This window comes from Cynoglossus semilaevis, chromosome 14 (genome assembly GCF_000523025.1).
Source record: "Cynoglossus semilaevis isolate Cse_v1.0 chromosome 14, Cse_v1.0, whole genome shotgun sequence".
In the NCBI taxonomy this organism is placed as follows: Eukaryota; Metazoa; Chordata; class Actinopteri; order Pleuronectiformes; family Cynoglossidae; genus Cynoglossus; species Cynoglossus semilaevis.
The window spans coordinates 3,714,532-3,734,754 of NC_024320.1; the positions used below are offsets into that span (position 1 = coordinate 3,714,532).

Consider the following 20,223-nt stretch of genomic DNA (forward strand, 5'->3'; position numbering starts at 1 on the left):
TCTTTATTGGAAAACATTTTAAAAAAGCCCCCCCCAAGAAAAAAGGCCAGTTTCAGTTTTTTTTTTTTTTTTTTTTTTTTTTAAGCTGACATCTGTCCGCAGTTCTTTGCCTGTTAACTTTGGCAGACCATCAGGAAGAAAAAGGTGTTGTTGTCCCTCCACTGACTGCATTAATTACTTCACATATGCTATTTTGTGACATTAGCGTTTGGAAAAACTTCCTTTTAATTTTTCCTAATTTTTTTTTATTTACTTTTTTTTCCCCACCCAGTTTTAAGAACTCCTTTATTCTCCTAAGGAAATGAGTTTCTGTATTTAATCCAGCACAGCAAGTAGCATCCGACACACGCACGTGCTGTGGGTCGGACTGTTTAGTGTCCTATGAGGGCTGCAGTACAATACTGCAACTTGGCTGTACCTTTGCTCCTCCTCCAGAGTGTGGGCTACTTTAAGTGATGCAAAGTATCCCTGTTTACGGCATGTCACGCAAAGTTAGCCTGTAGGCTAACACTTTAACTAAACCTGTATTATCTCCAACCATTTATTACTGAGTGTGTAGCTAAAACTGGACTAGTAGGTATTTTTGGGAAAATCCTCCCAGTCGACGAAAACGTGTTTTACTGCAGTGTGTGGTGGTATTTTATACAAACGGAGGATCTTTTTTAGACACTGGTGCTAATGACGAAAAAACTGTTCTAATGGGAAAATCAATCGACGTTTGATGTTTTTGTGGGACTGATGTGATGACTCGGAGTACGGGTCAGAGGAAAGCGGGTCAACTGGCAGGTGAAATAAAAGCACAGAGTATGGGTCAGAGGTCAACTGGCAGGTGAAATAAAAGCACGGTGGTCGATTGTTAGGTTTGTTTAAATAATATTTTTGGAATAGGGTTTTTTTATATATAGCTGCGAGTGTTGGAAGAGACGAAAGAGTGAAGTGCACTTAAAAGGAGAATTTTCTGTGGTTATAAAGGGAGAGGTGGAGTGTTTTGAAGTGTGGTTGTGTGACGTGCTGGCAGCTTTGCGCCCTCTTGTGGTTAATGATAGTCATGAAAACAAAAGCATTATCTTTAAACAAGGATGTCCAAAGCTAAAGTTTATTTACGTAAAAACGTAAATAAGTAGACATAACGTAACATAAAAATGATATCAAATTCCTTTTTAACCACCCTTTGGCCAAATTTAGCTTTTGTTTACAAAGTATTTGTCTGTGTTTTTCGATTTACTACAATGTTTGCCCATTTTACTCACCTCGTTATCAACTTAACTTTTCTTTCACTAATTGTACAAAGTCTGAACTTTGTGAGCTCAAACTCCAGTTAACACAGACTTACTTGTAGCTGTAGATCACTGTGTGACACTTTCCCTTTTCTTAGCTAGTTTAAGTAGCTTTTTAGATTTAGCTTTCTGCTAAATTTGCTATATGTTGCCTTTTTCTTTTGCACATTTAACTTATTACTATTTTCCATTAACGCTTGTGACCTGACCTAGAAGTAGTGGTATATTTGTTAACTGGACTTTTCTGTCTTTTTTTTTTTTTTTTTTTGCTAACCATATGTTAGTCATTTGCTAGTTTGTCTTGCTTTTTTAAAAAAAAAAAAACCATTTGCTAGTTTGTCTTGCTTTTTTTAAAAAAAAAAAACCAAAAAGACCAAATCTTTGGTTTTTCTCAATCATTTTTCCCTTCAGTCTAAAAATTGATTATTTTGGTCAACATCTTCACTTGACTAACCTTGTCTGTACTAACTATTTCTTTTGTTATCTGACCTGTGAGGCTTAAAAAAGCTCAACTATTTTTAAGAGAAAAAAAAAGACCAAAACTGTTTGCAATACCAAAAAAAAGCTAAACTTTTGTTTTTAAAAAAATATGGTCTTAATTAAAACAGCAGATGTGGTGCACCTTGGATTTTGTTTTTAATTTTAACAATAGCTAATCATTGCCTCTTTGTGATAAAAGGCATATCAGTCACTTGGCTTAAGTGTATGGTATGTAGGGAAAATTGCTGCCATTAAGACACAAATGCTCATTTATCATTTCCTCTTTTTGGATGATGAGACGGTATATCAGTACCTTCAATAACCACTCCTCAAAAACCTCCAAACTCTTACTCCTAACTCCATGTTTTAGGTCGATATTTATGTTGAACTCTTCTAAAGAAGGGAAAAGAACTCTACTGAAACCACAGCTTTCACTAAAAGTAGGTTTTCGCAGCACTCCTCCTGCTGATTAAGGTAAGACTAAATGCTCTAATAATGATTTTGTTTTATGATCTTGAAATGGGAGCTCTTGGTGCTGATGATGGAAGTTTTATAATCAATCCAAATCATGAATGTTGTTCCTCCCTTTTTTTTTTTTTTTTTAAGACTGGATGGTAATGGTAATATGTAACGTGCCAAGGAAAAGGTATTATGGTTATTTTAACTATGTAAATATGGTGTGTGTTGAATCAGATAAATCAACCTGGAAATACAACCTGGTGCTTTTTCTCATCTCTTATATCTAAAAAAAAAAGTACATTTGGTAATTTTTGTCTAACTTTATTGTTTTTCGATGAGCGGTTAAGTTTTCATTGGACACAATGTGCAACAGGTTAAGGTGATAAAGAAGGGAAATTAATTTTTTTTCTATGCTATTGCCAGAAAATTAATTTCTTTGCCAATCTTGACAAATAATTTCTCAACTGTAAAATTGTTATTTTTGGTCAAAAGTCTCTTGGAGCCACCTCCTTAAACCAGGAAGTAGTTTAGTCTCATCAATCTGAGAGATTGACTTCCAAATAACATTTTTTAGATTATAAAAAACAATTTGTAATCACAGGTTTTTTTTTTGGTCTAAAAATACAAATAGAAAAATTCAATAAATGACAATTCTGTAGTAACCACAATGTAATAAAACAACTTTTTTTTTTTACTGAAGACATGAAGAGAAACAGTTGCTAAAATTCAAGTTTGTCTTTGAAATGGTTTCGAATCCAGTATCAACAGTGACAACATTATGATTAGGAGAAACAGCATTATGGGGTAAAGGGAACAAAAACAGTGTAACCATAGGCAGCCTTCAAAAAAAATAGTTCTAACTATATTAGATATAAAAAAGTTCTGTCAGCACTTCCACTGAGAGAAGTTCACCCTCACTTTTAAACGTGGCAGGCATCGATCCGCAAATACTCAACATTCCTTCCTGACGTTAAAACACAAACTTGATTCGAACTCCACAAGATCCAACATGTTATGTACAAAAAAAGAGATAGTTCTGGGTTTTTAAATTGAAATAACAATAAGCTAAAGACAGTTTTTTTTTAGATTAAAAGACAATTCAAAAGTGACAAATGTTTAAGATATTACATAATGTTGGGTTATGTTTGCACTATCTAGCTAGTAGCTTGACATTAACCTGAAAATACCGACCATTAAGCACCATTGATATTTTCATGCTAGACGACCAAGAGATTCTTCGGATAAAAATGTTCACCAGCTGAGGTCTACAGAAATATATGAACATATTTTGCTACTTCATCTTGCTTTTGACAATCTTTCGCAAAAGAACATTCAAGTTTTTGCCCCTAATGAAAACAGTTTTTCTCCCACACCAAAGTCCATAGAGAAAAACACAAATTTAAGCTCCCGACAACAGAGCGGCCGCTGGACCCGCTGTCATGTTCGTTAACTTTTGTGTCACTGATGTGAATAGGAACAAATGATTTAAAACACAAACGTCACACTGAAACACATTTTAAACATTATGACGAACGAAAATGGTGCAACATCAACTCTTTGGTCCTGTGATTTAAAATGAGTGTTTTTCATTATGGACTTCTCTATGGCAGAGTGGGACTTAATCCACATCATTTTCTGTCTGCTAAAATCCTGTGATAGTACATCACTTTTTAAAAAAAAAACAAAAAACAAACCCTGAACTATCCTTGTAAACAACAACAATGTTCATTGTGTGGCTCTCACTTCTGTTGACGCAGGAAAACACTTAAAGTAGTTTCAGTAGCAGCAAAAACACCAACACCCTGGCTGTGGTTGCACTTTACATTCGGACCCTCAGTCGACACCTGCTGCCCCACATGCTGCGATCGCTGAGCGGGACCGCCGGTGTGCTGGCCGGCGTGGGTCGGGCGATGGTGGAGAAGGGTTTCGAGTTGATGCAGATGCGTGGCAGATCTTTCTTCAGCACCGGCAGGTGGCCGTTAGGCACCAGGCCGAAGACATCCAGTAAGCAGAGCGAGGGGATGGTCGTCCCCAGGTCCCTGGTGGGAGGAGACACAAAGGGGTTGGGATGTTGGTTACTCATGTTAGTGTGGCAGATAAACAATGATGGTGGTGGTGCTTGTGCTCCTGGGGGAGAAACTCACGTCAGGGCAGCGACGTGGATGTGGTAACAGCGGCTCAGAGACAGATGCTGCAGGTGTTTGAGTTGTGCCAGGACGGGGAAGCTGTCGGCCATCAGCAGAGTACTGTCACTGGAAACAGGACAAATGTGGATTAATGCAACATTTAAAACTGTACGATCACTTAAGAACTGTTAGATCACATGGCAAACTCAAGGCCCGGGGGCCAAATGCGGCCCGCCAAACCATTTTGTGTGGCCCGCGGGAGCTTAAAAAACATTTAGTAAAGTCCATGCAGCAGAGTTTCTTAACCTGAGAAATTAAATGTTTTTTTATTACGTAGCAATGAAGAATAGTCTGAGTCTGAATAATGATATTATTTTGAAATATTTCCAGATTATCTTTAAATAAAGAAAGTAAATGGATATGACTGGATTATCTTTGAATGAAGTAAATTAGTAAAAATTAAGTACAAACATTACATTTTTTTCCACCGTGTCCCAGTACCAAATGACCTATGCATTGGTACTGGTCCACGGACCCCTGATCTATACAGTCTTCCACTTACAACTAGCCCTTTAAAGGAAACTGTATTGCTGATGTGGCCCCCTGGTGGCAATGTGTCTGACACCCATGTTAGATTAAAAACAGACGTCAGCGGTTGGTAATCTTCCAGATGTGATTGATTTGATCCGGCTCGTAATCAGAGGAGTGACGTTTCAATCCTGCCTGACTGGCTGTAGTGTGTTAAGCACCAAAAATCTCTCCTACTCCCCCTGCTGCTCTCCAGGGATTAAAACTCATTTCTTACCTTAAATCTAAGGTTTGAATATGTGGACATCTGTCCACCAGCATCTTCACATCTGCAAATACACGCAGTTCCAGCAGATCAGATAACAAAGCTCTGGTTCCACACACACACACACACACACACACTGTGACAAAGACCTGTGTTCGTCTCTCACCCTCCAGTGTCAGAGTCTCTCTGTAGCCGCTGAGGTTCAGGTGTGTGACGGCGGAGCTCAGGTTCTCGGTGACGCCTCTGATGTGAGAGCTGCTGAATTCACACCAGGACAGGTTCAGCTGCTCCAGACTGCAGAGAAAAGAGTGAGGGAGGAGGGGGGTAAAGTCCAGGATCTGTTCAGCCTGAAGAACAACCGCGTCAGGACCGTCCTCTCACCTGGAGCAAGACTGCAGCATGTCAGTGAGAGCCGCGTCAGAGAAGCCGGAGCAGCCGCTCAGGTTCAGCTGCAACAGGTGTGTGTTCTGAGCCACAGACCTAAGAAGAACAGTGAGAGGTACCTGGTCAGTCTGCGCTTGATGAGCAGTGACAGTGGAGCAGGAAGGTGTGTGTGTGTGTGTGTGTTTGTTTTCAGACACCTACTTGATGATGAGGTCAGACAGCTGCAGTCCCTCCAGACTCAGACACCTGAGCTGTCTGCAGCCACAGATGATGCTCTCCAGGACAGAGGTGGGGATGATGGAACTGGACAGGTCCAGCTCAGCCATCTGAAGCGGCCTGCCACCCCAGGAAACAAACAAACAAACAAACAACCATCAGGTTCACCAGAATCCCGCAGACACGACACGTTCAACACGTCGGAGTTAAACAGACGCACTCACTCGGTGCCTGCGAGTCGCAGCTCCTCTACGTACGACCGTGGACAGCGCAGCCTCGTCACCTTGGTTTTCAGGACGTGCCTCAGAGCCGCGTCTGCCTGGGTCATACCCTCCAGATCCACGCTGTGCCACAGAGACTCGTCGAACCTGGGACCGATACAACAACTTGGTTAGATTTTACCAGGTTCAATTCAAGCTGTCAACCCTTCATAAGACGCAGTGACATCAATACTGAGATTTTGTTGTTTATTTATGTATATATACTGCATTTTCATAAATATACTTAGTGTATTTATATATACACATTAATGTTCCTGTCCTATCTATTGACTATGAGACTTATTTAAAGATCCTTAAATCCATTTGTAGCTGACGTTACAGAACAGAGTTCCTGAAGACTTGCATTAAACGGTGCCAGCGTTTGCAAACTCTGGATATCCCAAGAAGGTCCTGCAGGGGGAGGTAGAAGAAGATTTTAAGAAGTAGCTCATCCGGCAGTTGGTCCCATGAAATACCTGCAGGGGTTTGGGGGGGGAGGGGCACAATAAGAGTAACGATGAGAGAGATGTTACATTGACAGTTCAGAGGTGAAAGTTCAGAGGTCACATCTAACCTGTACTGGACTCCTTCTTCCTCCGAGGTCTCCTGGCCAGAACAAAGTGTCCGTAGTCGTTCTCCTTGTCCTTAGTGTTGAGTCTCTGCAGCTTGTGTCGGGGGGAACACTGCTGGATCAATTCTGTGGGGGTGCACTCTGTGTCCAGACCCTCGCTCAGAAAGTTTCTGGACTTGCGTTTGTTGGACTGAGTCAACATGGAGCCCTGGAGACTGAGGCAGGGCAGGTCCTGCAGAGGCATGCTGGGTAAAAAAAAAAAAAAAAAAAAAAAAAAAAAACCAAAAAGTTAAAAAAAAAAAAAAAAAGCCCCCACCCCCCCGACAAAACACAAGTCACACCAGGACAGGTTCAGCTGCTCCAGACTGCAGAGAAAAGAGTGAGGGAGGAGGGGGGTAAAGTCCAGGATCTGTTCAGCCTGAAGAACAACCGCGTCAGGACCGTCCTCTCACCTGGAGCAAGACTGCAGCATGTCAGTGAGAGCCGCGTCAGAGAAGCCGGAGCAGCCGCTCAGGTTCAGCTGCAACAGGTGTGTGTTCTGAGCCACAGACCTAAGAAGAACAGTGAGAGGTACCTGGTCAGTCTGCGCTTGATGAGCAGTGACAGTGGAGCAGGAAGGTGTGTGTGTGTGTGTGTGTTTGTTTTCAGACACCTACTTGATGATGAGGTCAGACAGCTGCAGTCCCTCCAGACTCAGACACCTGAGCTGTCTGCAGCCACAGATGATGCTCTCCAGGACAGAGGTGGGGATGATGGAACTGGACAGGTCCAGCTCAGCCATCTGAAGCGGCCTGCCACCCCAGGAAACAAACAAACAAACAAACAACCATCAGGATCACCAGAATCCCGCAGACACGACACGTTCAACACGTCGGAGTTAAACAGACGCACTCACTCGGTGCCTGCGAGTCGCAGCTCCTCTACGTACGACCGTGGACAGCGCAGCCTCGTCACCTTGGTTTTCAGGACGTGCCTCAGAGCCGCGTCTGCCTGGGTCATACCCTCCAGATCCACGCTGTGCCACAGAGACTCGTCGAACCTGGGACCGATACAACAACTTGGTTAGATTTTACCAGGTTCAATTCAAGCTGTCAACCCTTCATAAGACGCAGTGACATCAATACTGAGATTTTGTTGTTTATTTATGTATATATACTGCATTTTCATAAATATACTTAGTGTATTTATATATACACATTAATGTTCCTGTCCTATCTATTGACTATGAGACTTATTTAAAGATCCTTAAATCCATTTGTAGCTGACGTTACAGAACAGAGTTCCTGAAGACTTGCATTAAACGGTGCCAGCGTTTGCAAACTCTGGATATCCCAAGAAGGTCCTGCAGGGGGAGGTAGAAGAAGATTTTAAGAAGTAGCTCATCCGGCAGTTGGTCCCATGAAATACCTGCAGGGGTTTGGGGGGGGAGGGGCACAATAAGAGTAACGATGAGAGAGATGTTACATTGACAGTTCAGAGGTGAAAGTTCAGAGGTCACATCTAACCTGTACTGGACTCCTTCTTCCTCCGAGGTCTCCTGGCCAGAACAAAGTGTCCGTAGTCGTTCTCCTTGTCCTTAGTGTTGAGTCTCTGCAGCTTGTGTCGGGGGGAACACTGCTGGATCAATTCTGTGGGGGTGCACTCTGTGTCCAGACCCTCGCTCAGAAAGTTTCTGGACTTGCGTTTGTTGGACTGAGTCAACATGGAGCCCTGGAGACTGAGGCAGGGCAGGTCCTGCAGAGGCATGCTGGGTAAAAAAAAAAAAAAAAACAACAAAAAAACATCACAATAGTTAATACAAAAAACAGACAGCTCCCACACCCCAGCACAACAGCAGATTTGCTACTGCCCTCAACTTTTTTCAAACTGGCTTTGACGCGGAACCGGAAACCTTTGACGTTGTAATTAAAGTATGTACTGACAAGTTTCAAGCCATTCTCGTTGATTCGCTGCGGCTACAAGCTGGGCTTGGCTAGGCGACACAACAAAAGAGATATCCTGATGAAAATCCGATGTGACTGATGCCATTTGGGATTTTTTTTTTTTTTTTTTAAAAATCAATGTCTTTGATTTTTTCCCATCAGACTCAATGTCTTTGAGGAACTTTTTAATCATAAGACAACTGAAGCAAATGAATGTGTTTTTGTTTGTTTGCTAAGTTCTGTAACTCATAAATTAAGCACACTATGAAATAGTTATTGAATAAATTCTATCCAGTTTTAGTTTTGTAGATACTGGCAGCATTATAACTGGTCTCAAGATGGTTTAGTTGTGTGAGGACTAGTTTTATGATTATTATTTTAACTTGAGGTCTTTTTGTGTTAGTTTCATTTAACCTTTTTTTTTTTATTATTTCGTGTTAGATCGTTTACAGTTGAAACTAGTTTTGTTAGAGTCAGACCTGGAGAACTTGTACCCCCCTCACACTCAACGCTCTGCCCGCCATATTGTAGGAATAACTACCCAAAGGACCGCGCAATTTCTAAAATACCGGGTCCGATTTGTTTCAGATCTCGTCTACATTCATGTACTTTGTATTCTGTTTTAACTGTTCTACTGATAATATGATTAATTATTTAAAATACGAGGGACTGATGCACAGAGAAGATCTGATCAGAGGCCGAGCTCTGAGGAAAGCGCGGTATCACTCTTTGACCACTTGTATTTCAAGCAAAAAACAAATTCACTTGTAGAATGTATTAAAAAAAAATACAATAACAAATATCACAAACGTCATAAACCCACCCTGGTCACTGTTTATTATGGATTTATAACTACATAGGAACCTAGGAGTTGTCACAGTTTTTACATGGATGGCTCAGTGGCGCTCAAATTCAACCTTAAATCAGCTCAAAGACCTTTATATAAATAGAATGAAAATAAGATTTAAAATCCGTGCGTGTTTACCTGTCTGTGTTCATCTGTCCTTTACTATCGTCCACGAATTCCCGGCGTTTTCTTCTCTTTTCTCCCTGTTTCTCACCAGGACTCTTTAAACTCACCGCCTGATGCAGGGCGCCCTATGTTTCTAATCGATCCACGTCACTCTACGTCATCACGTCGGAAGTTATGCGTCTTCTTTACTTACGACTTTGGGCGTTCTCAAGCAACAAATTGAGCTCTACTGCCACCTCTGGGTTGAAAGTTGGTAGTTCAACCCAACAACAAGCGGGTTGAAAGTTAGAAAGTGAATTATATTTCACGTTAAATAAATAGAAGAGAAACTAAGTCAAAGAAAACATTTTAAAGTCCACATCCACCTCTAAATGTCAGTGTTGTCTCCTGCGATCGCCTTCTGTAACTCATAACAGAAGTTATGAGTTATGAGTATAATGAGTTACAGAAGGTGATCATAGAAGGTGAGAGAGAGTGAGAGTCTTCTTCGTTTCCTCTCGGCTTCCTCGTATCACGAGGAAAATCTTGCAAAAGTTGCTTACTCGTATTTCGAGGAGCTATATATGGACCTAACAGAACGATTAAAACGTTCAACTTCTCAAAATACTTTTGATGTAACTGCTAATATAAAATCTGTTTATTGTATTCTCTTGAAAAGCACCTAAAAATTTGAAATCGACAGTAGAACCCTGTTCAGTTAGTTGTCAGGCAGTGCAGTCTGTCGTGCTTTTAATTTGAAAAGGCGGAAATGGTATTGTTGTGTTTGATTTTAACAATAGAAAGAATTGGATCTGATTACTCAAGACCGGGAGAAACCCCCAAGTGTTGGCAAAAGGTAGGGTGTTTTCTGGTTTTACTTAATGGCGTTCTTAACAGAATCAGGTACTGTTTAAAAAAACATAATTGACCGTTATCTCCATCTTTAAAGAGACCGCTGGTGGACGTGACCATAGGTTTAAGCCTGTCAAAACACAGCGACGCAGCAGGAAGCTAACGTTAGCCGTTCACTCCCACACAGAGAGTCATCACAGAGACACGCTCACGATTATTTTATTTAGTTTTAATAAAAAAATTGTACCTGTCGCAAACGTTTACAGCCCACATGTATTCCCTAACAACTTCGTTTGTGTTAGCTTAGCGTATTAGCAAATTTAAAGGCGTGTTTTTTATTTTTCACCTACTGTTTGATTTTGACGTAGTGGCTTTTAATTGCATTTTGAGACATTCTGTAAACGAATAACACATATTAGAAAAGAATATTCGGTTTAACCAGATAATTGAAACTTCTTAAAATACGTTTAGATATATGTTTCTCGTAAAAACATTCGCCTTTTATCCATAATTGTTTCTGTGAGCATTAACCAGTGGGGTCTTGACAAGCATGATAATGTATTCTGTCAATGTCCAACTGCACTAATTGGCATCAAAACCTGGTTTCAATGATCACGATCCTAATCCGTTGCAGTAAGTAAAATGATAAAAAAGCCTTTATTGTGTATTTTTTTCCTGTATGTTTTCCTTCTAATGTGACATGTTCTAAACCAGCACCGAAATCAATCAAAACTCGATTAAATGGATGTGCCTTTATTTCCCTCAATCTGGTCGATAGAGTGAATTTGGCCAAAGAAAATGGTCACTCTTATTTCTACATGGTTATTTGTGGTAAAGGGCTATGTCATCTAAATCTACCTATTAAAATCGAACTATTTAGTTGGTTGCTCTGTAGTTGATTGCATATCCATTTGTTTCATATGATTGTGGAATATCCTCAGACTTTGTTCTAAGTCAGGATAAAGATGTGGGTGAAGACTAAGTCAGAGTTTTGGTTATGTAGGCGATGGGTGGTGATAACGCTTTGGATGTCGGTGCGCGTCTTGACAAGAATTCTGTGTGTAAATGTGAATGTTTGTCATGGCTACAACATTGACCCTAAGACTTTATGTCAACAAATCTGTCTGTGTGGAGTCTGAGGGTCTTGAACGCATATCTTTTCAACAAAAAACATATCACCTTTGTGATTTACGATCCAAGTAAAAGACTGACTTCATCCACGGTACGAAGTCCGGCTGTCTCAATTTACAAAACCCAAGGCCTTGAAAACTGGACTTTTTTGGACACAGTGCCTCTTGTGAAATTTTTTTTTTCACAACATTTTTATTATGCAACACTAAGAAGACTGCACAAAGTGCAACTCTCACGTTTGTCACAAATGTTTTTCAAAGAGCAGAAAAATTCAAGATTATGCAAATAACCCACGGTGACCAGACAGGGATCAGATGAGCAAACCTGGAGCAGTGAGGAGTGAGAAACATGTTGTGACTTGTAGTTAGGATAAGATTGGTGTTAAGGCTTTCCCTGTAAAAGCTGATGTAAATCAGTGCCTCTCCCTGACAATAATGGCTGCACAGCCCAGTGTTTGGGATTGTGTGTCTGTGTGTGAGTTTTCACCCTGGGTGAATGTGTGCAGTACTCCATCAGCAGGATTAGCCCTGTTTCCATAGTTTCATCTCTGGTCTCCTTAGAGGAGCTGTGACATCATCAGCACAGCCTCCTCCCCCTCTCTTCGTCTCTGTGTTGTCAGAGATGAGTCACTGTGGCAGCTCCAGAGCTCAGCGACTGTTGTTCTGTATTTCACGAGCATCCTCTGGCCCTTCAGGTAAATATAAAGGCGATGGTATGGGTGTGTGCAGTGTGATTGTTGAATTGTCTGGTGCCCTCATTGGACTGTTTGGCATTTTCAACCCTTTTGAGCTCTTTCTTGTTTTCTGAACCGAATTGTTGTCCGTGTTGGTGTTTTTCAGTGACCATGACTACTTTTTGGAAAAACATTTTCACAAAAAAACAAAATGAGATCAAATTTTCCATACAAGAGGTGTTTTTGATAGCATGTTCTGTTTTTTGAGGCAGACACAAACTTATTCGAATATGAATGTGTACTATCACCAGGACAAACAGGTTTTATTCACCTAAGGCCCCCGATAAAGTGACATCGAGACGATGATATCTTCGCTTCGAACAATGGGATAAAGTTTAAAAACCTCCCACCATGTAGTTCCAAAGTGTGTACGACAATGTAGCGGTTTTAGTGGTGAAAACTGCTTGTGTACTGCCGCCTCATTTAATAAGGTTACGTCTCTGAAGAACATCAGAAAATAAGGACTTCAAAATTTAAAAATGATAAACGGCACAATTTAGTTTTCTAATGGAGCCTGGAGTATATCAACAAGTCCTTTCGGTCACTGATGTTTGGTTAAGTTGTGATGTCAAGAGCTTATCAAGTATTGTTTCTGATGTGTGTGAAGTAATTTTTTTTCATAGGAGAATTTTTGTTTTGTTTTGTCACTTACTTATCCTTCAGATCAAATTCCACTTGATTTTGTGCTGTATTTGTGAGGGTTTATACCACATGGGTGAAACTTGAGAACTGTGGGCCAAATGCTGTCCGCCAAGTCTTTTTTTTTTTTTTTGTGGCCCACGGGAGCCTAAAAAGCATTTAGTTACCTTTTAATGAAGCCTGTGCTGCTTGACTACAGGTTACAAATATATATCAATGTATTTCATGATGATGAGAAATCTTCTCGCTGTGTTCAACCTCGTCAACTTAACCCAAAACCTGTTTCATTTGGAACTGAGAGAGTGTGTTTGTTGTCCGAGTTATGAATTTCCTTGAAAAGTTTGCTTTAAGTGTTAGTTTCTAAATCTGATAAATTAACATTTTTATTTCACATTACAACGTACGGTATGTGTAACTGGAATAAATAATAATCAACTGCAGAGAATGGACTTTGACACCCCCGGTATACGGTTGTGTCATTACAGGTTTTGTCTAATGTAAGCCAAGAGTGCTGGCTGTTGCATTTCCTATTGTTTGTAATTTGCATATTGATTTCGCAAGAGCTCCTGTACATTTTAGTTTGAACAAATAAGGTGCTGTGTATCAGCAATGTTTACTGCACAAACTGGAATTTAAAATGAGAGCTGATAAACCAGTTAAATGTTTAATAGACCAATCATAAATTAGCGGCTGATTCATCACAGTTAATCCTTATTAAATAGATCATTAAATAGCAGTGGTGTACTGCGCGTTCTTCACCTTGACCTTCAGTTTTCATCCTGCCAGAATACATTTATATCTCAATGCTGTCATCATGTCTGTAGAAACCACAGAACCACAGAATCCGCCCTTCTCTTTCCTTAAGATGACTCCAACGCTACTTAGGCTGTAAGGTGAACCCTATAATCGTTTCATCTCGCGCCAACGTCTGCTCCAACTACACGATCTTAAGTTCATAAAAAAAAAGAACGAGTTACGTTAAGCTTACAGCAAAAAGTTTGTCGCAAAAAATCCTGCCCATTCTTTATGGCGAGGCATTTCATGCAGAACTGGCTATAAGATTGTGGTTTGCGAGCGGTGACACGGTTCGACACGTCGATTGTGCTAGACCAATCGAGTGGCTGATTGATGTCAACAGTCCGGCAACATGGCTGCCTCCATGGTTTTACTCAATGTTACAGATACGGAGGAATTCTCCGAAAAGTCTTCCAAAGTGGGCCAAATGGATTCTAAACAGTGCTTTATAGATAGCCGTCTCCACGAAGAACAATGAGGCAAATAGACGATAAGGTGAACATTATATGTTAAGTCATTTTGATCAATAAAAGGAAGTAATCAGTGACCATTCGCTCAAATCGTAATCGTAACTCTGGGACACCTAGAAGGCCTTGCTCTGCCAGGTTGATGCCAACTTAAAATCTGATTTGTTAAAGAAACAATCTCATCGCCATTCATATTAGGCTCTGAGCCCCACCACTACTGGCTCTGAAGGCCTTAGGGCTGATTTCTTTCAACCTGGAAACACATGAGACTGAAATATGATTGGATAAAAAAAAAAACTTGCGTATATGCCACTGAATGCAGTGCAGCCGGAGAAAAACCGATAATAATAATTATAATAATTTATGATAATTATATTGAAAAATAGGTTGTGATACTGGTTCTTATCAATCTCAGAGCTTACCTCTGTATATTGAACAGACAAAGAGGACAGAATATGTTTGCTTTGCTTTAGGATTAACAGAATGACATTGATAATCTTCCAAATTCCTAATTCTTTATTAAGTCACAGCTGCTCTCCTCCTGCAGGTGGTGACCTGCACCAAACTGTCTGAACCGCTCGACACGCTGGAGGGAATCGGAGCTAAACTGTGCTCCACGATGTTACTGGAATAAAGACTCCTCCTCCCGCTCCTTCTTCCTCCTCATCTTCTTCTTCCGTCTCACTTCAGCCGAGTAAGAAAGTCAGACGTTTCTCTCTCGCGCTCTTTGTCTTGGTTCATCAGCTGTGATTCACTGTGCTGTTTTACGTGTGCAGAACACAGCAGCAGCACCAGGAGAAGACACTGTGATGGCCACAGCCGTGATGAGACTCCCTGTGTTCTGTGTCATGGTGCTAGCCTTCATGAGGCACAGCCATGGCTGGGGGCACCAGTCAAAAAGGTAGGTCATGAAAGCAATATTCCAGGGATGTTTTGACCTCAGCTTATTGAGTAATTTATTGTAATGTTAGCCATTTACAAAATAAGCTCGAAGTTTGACTGATACTGACTGATGGATAAACAAAGCGTCCAAGTTGTCGTGCCAGTGCTCTCCCAACTGTCTGTTTCTATCACCTGTCGTATGAGTTAATAAGATATTTTTACGTTTACTACCTATGATATTTTGAAAAATAAAATAATGACAGGAGATGACAGTTATCGACGTTAATAAATTCGGAAGTTGTTTATTGTTTAATTGAGAGCCGACCAGTGGGCTGATACACTTTAGGATATTTGTTATTTAGTCTACAGCAGGGGTGTCAAACTCGTTACCACCAGGGGGCCACATCAGCAATAAAGTTCCCCTTGAAGGGGTATATTTAGGTTAAGAAACTCTGCGACATGAACACAAAACGGCTTGGAGGGCCACATTTGGCCCCCGGGCCTTGAGTTTGACATGTATGATCTACAGGAATATAGTGTCAGGTATTTGGGTTTTTCCTGTTCAGACCTACTTTCTTCAAATCAACCTTCTGTGTTTTTAACAACGTCCTGGTCTATAACAGGGTTCTCCAACTCTAACTATCGAAGGGCCAGAATTTTTCTGAGACTCAAATACAAATGAAATTAAAATCAGATTTACTAAATGCATTCCAATTTTCTCAAGTTCATCAGTTAGAGAATGCCGGTTGGTGGGCTGCAATCTTGTGACTGATCAGTCCAATTCCTCCCAGTCAACCTGATTTTCCCTCTTTTTTTAAAGATTCTCTAGGGTCGTCATGTCGCTGCTAAACAAACTTTAGACCAGCAACCTTGGTTCAGATGGAAAAAAGTCCATATAATATTCCTGATTAATTTTGTTGCAAAGTATACCAATGAGACCTTGACCTGGTTTGTATTTCAAAGATTATCGTTAAGAAATAAATACCAGCGAGAGCAGCATTGTTCAGCTTCTCAGTATTTTAAAATATAAAATCCCTAAGGCAATAAGAAAGTTAGGTGTGTCCAGAGCTTTTGTTCTGCACGTTTACAGAAGGTGAAATCCACCTCAGGATTGTAACTCTAAATTACTATCAAAATATGCCTGGCGAAAATAAATAAATAAAGCCAACAGTTGAGGAAAGTGGTCGGACTGTTTCAGTAAATAAGTTTAACTGCTCTTCTGTTGTTCTCTAAGGTCTCAGGAGGATGTGCTGTTGGATCCCTACAGCTGTGTTTCCAGAACAAAGCAGCCACTGGTGATAGAAAACCCTGACAACTTCTCCATGGACATACGGATGCCGGGTGTCGTCCCAAAGACGGTGAGTCTGTCTCTCACCATTCACTGGTTTGTACTGAAGAAACACTCCGAAGCAGAACTTTTTACTCGGTGCTAAGCAAATAACCTAGTTTAATTTTAACTCAAACCTTCGTGTTCACTTTCACCTAGTCATTAAATCAACAACAGGAAGTTATGTGCGGCTACATGACAGATGATGATGAAATTACTTCTGCATTAGTCGTAACTCATTAAATATCAGTCATTAAAAAAAAAATCAAACTGAAGTTTAGTTGTTTAAAAACAAGCAACACAAAAATGAATACAGACTATAAAAAAAGTAACATGTGGCAAAAAAAACACAGAGTCATGAAGCTTAATTTGTCAGAATATGTGTAAATTGGGACAAAGACCCAGTTACAAACTAACAGTCAGATGTCAGTGTAACATATGTTGCAAAAAAACCACCGAGTCATGAAGCTTAATTTGTCAGAATATGCTTTTCTGTTCATTATTATTATTATATTCATATTGTTTTTAACTCATTGCAGTCGGACACTTACCTCTGCATGGCCTTTCCTGTGCCAACAAGTCAAGATGTTTATATTGGTGAGAATGTTTTCTTTATAAATATGTAATTATATATGTATATATATGTATGTGTATATATGTGTATATATTTGTGTATATATATGTATATATGTGTATATATGTATGTATATGTATATATATATATATAAATATATGTATGTATATATACATACATACGTATGTATGTACATATGTATGTATATATACATACATGTACATACTGTATGTATGTATGTTGTTCCCCTTCTACAGCTAAGGGGAAAATGCTAAGTTCTATTGTCAAAACAGTAAACATGTCTACTTTGGTGCAGTGATGGCTCTGATTTTCTGTGTGTTAGTGAGTCAGTCTGACCTCTGTTTAACTATTAAATACTTTCACCACTGCTGTTCTTTCTCAGTGGACTTTATACCTCATGCCAGTATGGACACTGTGCATCACATGATCCTGTTTGGCTGCCAGAGGCCCGTCTCTACCAGCAACTACTGGTAAGATCCATCGACCAATCACAGCTCAACATTTACCCGAGAAGCGACTCCACTCTCCTCACTGCTCTCTCTGTGTCTGCAGGGACTGTGGCAGTTCCGCGGGCACCTGTAAGGACGAGTCCTCCATCAAGTACGCCTGGGCCCGCGACGCCCCACCCACCAAGTTACCTAAAGGTCAGATGTTCACTGACCTCTGGTCGTGTTTAGACAAAAATATTCAGCATCATATTGTCAGTATACAAAACAAATGTTTTTGGTGATATATATGGATTTGACTTCTGTTCCTCAGATGTTGGTTTTAAAGTTGGGAGAAAATCAGGATCATCCTACTTTGTGCTGCAGGTTCATTATGGAGACGTCAGTGCTTTCAGGGGTGAGTAGTAGTGTCTAGAGAGCTGTGAACTGCTTTTGATTGTTTAACAGTTACATGGAGGCCACTCGACTCCTATGTAATTGTATTGAATTACTTCTAATTTACATTTCCTCTGTAGACCACCACAGAGATTGCTCAGGACTCTCAGTGAAAATGACGTCCAAACCGTGAGTAGATCATCAACATTTCTGTTTAACAACTGAAAACAAAAGAGGAAACAGTGAAAACGTGTGTCGGTTACGAGCTGCATGACTTGCTTTACCACCAACAGAGAGAAGTACATGAAGAAATGGAACAGAACTGTCTTTGTGTTTTTTTTCCCCCTGACAGGCAGCCTTTCATCGCTGGCAGTTTTGTTTTTCCTGACAGGCAGCCTTTCATCGCTGGCATCTACCTGCTCATGTCTGTGGACACAGTCATTCTTCCAGGGAAGAGAGGTGAATGTTGTTGGTTTTCTTTCCCCCTCAGGGTCAACTGCCCTTTTCACTCCCCTGGGAACAGGAGAACGTATTTGAGCAAATTAAATAGAAATTCTGACAGTTTTTTGCCAAAATAGACACATTCAAAACACTTGGTTATACTTGGCGGTACATCATTTTCTCCTGGGCAAGAGTTACGTGTAAACAAACCAAGTGAAAAGGAGACTGGTGTTAATACTTTAAAGGAATAGGCCTTGGTTTTTAAACACACATCTCCTCGACGTCAGCTATAAGTTATAAGAATCACAAGTCTGTCTCAAAGTACTTCTTCAATCTCTTCCACCGAAGTCCATTAAGAAATTGGAAACGTTCGCGTGATGGCATACAGTAGTTGTTGAGCCTCTGATTGGTCAGTTCTAATATGTTATATTTTCAGTGTTTAAAATGTTATGTCACAATGTGGATGAGCGACAACAATTTAATAAACAATTTATGTAGTAACAAACCAAAAATGCTGGTTTTTAATTTTTTTTTTTATAAAAGTTGAAATCTTGTTACAAATGAAGTTTCTTTGCAATCATTCTGCCTTTACCTGATTCTTTGTCTTGTCTTTTTCTATCTCAGTCACAAACGCAGACATTGCCTGCGACTACTCGTCCTATCCCATCTACCCGTTTGCCTTCAGGACACACACGCATCACCTCGGTGAGTCGCAGCGTCCTCATTGCACTTTCCTCTGTTCAAGTTGTGTGTTTCAGTGTGACGCAAAAGCCTCCCCAGGAGTATGCAGGACAACGGCAGAATATTAATATCTTAAATATTAAAATAATCAACCTTACAATAGCAATTTGTGTCTGTGTCTGTCCATGCATGTAGTTGTGCGTGCGTGAAATGTTCATGAATGTCAATGAGAGGTTAATGAAGACCAACTAACTCCTGGTCTGCATCATCTGCATGTGTGTGTGTCCCCACAGGGAAAGTAGTCACTGGATACAGGATCAGAAAAGGGAAGTGGAGCCTGATTGGACGACAGTCTCCTCAGCTGCCACAGGTGTGTACAGCAATTACATGGTTTCAAAACCAAATATTAATAAACTGTAGGGGTCTCAGCACTGAACATAGACTGGTTATATTTGCTTTGATTACATTGTTTCAGTTGAGACTTACGGTAAATATGTTTTGTCGTAGATATATTTACATCATTTGGAAAAATCAAGAGCCAACAGAGTTTGTCTTTAATGGATTTATTCTAAGTATCTTGGCCGAGAGAGCCCCTCCTAACTCCTGTCTAGTACAGTTGTTAGAGACGACTGACCCCCTGTTAGGGGGGGGGGTCTCTTTTATATGGTTTTACATGGTTACATCACGCAGTCGTTGAATTTCAGTTCAGACAAAGGACACAATCATTAACCTTCCGAACTTCCTCTAGATTATTAAGTCCCCTCTTTTTGGTCACCAAAATCCATTTCCTGGATTCCAACCTAGTCAAGAGGAACACACATTTCCTAAGAAGTAAACTATTACAATTTATGACCACGTGACCAAGAGCTTGCAGACACTTCCCAGTAGACAATTAACTTAAAGCCATGGCTTTAATGGGCTGGAAAGTTATTGAAAATATATAAAATGTAGTAAAGGTTATTCCTGTTATTTTTCTTTAAATGATAGCCAACATGATTAATATGTAATGCTACCCTAGGTTGGTTATTGTCTAGATCTATAAACATGTGGAAAATATTAACAAATCCAATTTTTAAAGTTGACCATGTGATCATCCGAATTTTGAAATTTGAATCATTTGGACCCCGGTAATGAACATTTTGGTGCATGTGTTTTTTTTCCCCCTTTTTCTCCTTTCCAGGCTTTTTATCCTGCCAACAAAGATGTGGATGTGAAGTACGGTGACACCTTAGCTGCCAGATGTATGTTTAGCGGGGAAGGCCGAACCTCCAACACTTACATTGGGTGAGTTCAGTTGTTAAAATCAGATTATTTTTTTACTGTATCATTTGGTGAATAACAAGAAAATGCTCCACTCGTCTTTATCGTTTCCATCTTGTTTTTCTTGGTCAAATCTGTTCCAGACTAAAAGAAATGCTC

The 20,223-nt window shown here is 40.2% G+C and overlaps 4 protein-coding genes across 5 annotated transcripts in view; 1 reads left to right on the forward strand and 3 right to left on the reverse strand.

The window, feature by feature from the left end:
* LOC103389163 (threonine synthase-like 2) overlaps positions 1-20,223 on the reverse strand; it is a 649,915-nt gene that overhangs the window by 184,272 nt on the left and 445,420 nt on the right. The window lies entirely within an intron of this gene.
* skp2 (S-phase kinase-associated protein 2, E3 ubiquitin protein ligase) lies at positions 2,868-6,834 on the reverse strand. Its single transcript, XM_008324505.3, has 9 exons — positions 6,570-6,834; positions 6,360-6,471; positions 5,960-6,103; positions 5,721-5,855; positions 5,517-5,615; positions 5,302-5,429; positions 5,148-5,199; positions 4,361-4,468; positions 2,868-4,255 (listed from the first exon to the last, which is right to left on the reverse strand). Exons 1-9 carry the CDS (start codon positions 6,808-6,810, stop codon positions 4,036-4,038), a joined length of 1,239 nt encoding a protein of 412 aa, XP_008322727.3. The 5' UTR covers positions 6,811-6,834; the 3' UTR covers positions 2,868-4,035.
* Positions 6,901-9,649, reverse strand: LOC103389199 (S-phase kinase-associated protein 2-like; the record flags this gene model as incomplete). The annotated part of the gene is made up of 7 exons (XM_008324515.3): positions 9,474-9,649; positions 8,072-8,313; positions 7,862-7,973; positions 7,462-7,605; positions 7,223-7,357; positions 7,019-7,117; positions 6,901-6,931 (listed from the first exon to the last, which is right to left on the reverse strand). Coding segments are annotated over exons 1-7 (777 nt in total), but the record flags the coding sequence as incomplete, so codon positions are not given.
* pam (peptidylglycine alpha-amidating monooxygenase) overlaps positions 10,186-20,223 on the forward strand; it is an 18,884-nt gene continuing 8,846 nt past the window's right edge. The window contains exons 1-13 of one of the 2 annotated variants that reach the window (XM_017038428.2): positions 10,186-10,296; positions 14,605-14,751; positions 14,834-14,958; positions 16,174-16,297; positions 16,806-16,863; positions 17,244-17,331; positions 17,414-17,505; positions 17,621-17,704; positions 17,823-17,871; positions 18,074-18,141; positions 18,748-18,828; positions 19,098-19,174; positions 19,985-20,088. In XM_017038428.2, the coding sequence (XP_016893917.1) occupies positions 14,867-14,958; positions 16,174-16,297; positions 16,806-16,863; positions 17,244-17,331; positions 17,414-17,505; positions 17,621-17,704; positions 17,823-17,871; positions 18,074-18,141; positions 18,748-18,828; positions 19,098-19,174; positions 19,985-20,088 (917 nt within the window). In that variant the 5' untranslated portion in view covers positions 10,186-10,296; positions 14,605-14,751; positions 14,834-14,866. The other variant, XM_017038429.2, reaches the window with a different exon arrangement.

What these genes read in the sequence shown, in the direction of transcription:
- skp2 (XM_008324505.3), bottom strand. Translation starts at nt 6,810, where the DNA reads ATGCCTCTGCAGGACCTGCCCTGCCTCAGTCTCCAGGGCTCCATGTTG. An exon ending in CTGTCTGACCTCATCATCAA is followed by an intron (nt 5,616 to 5,720) that starts GTAGGTGTCTGA and finishes TGTTCTTCTTAG; the next exon opens with GTCTGTGGCTCAGAACACAC. An exon ending in AGAGACTCTGACACTGGAGG is followed by an intron (nt 5,200 to 5,301) that starts GTGAGAGACGAA and finishes GTGTATTTGCAG; the next exon opens with ATGTGAAGATGCTGGTGGAC.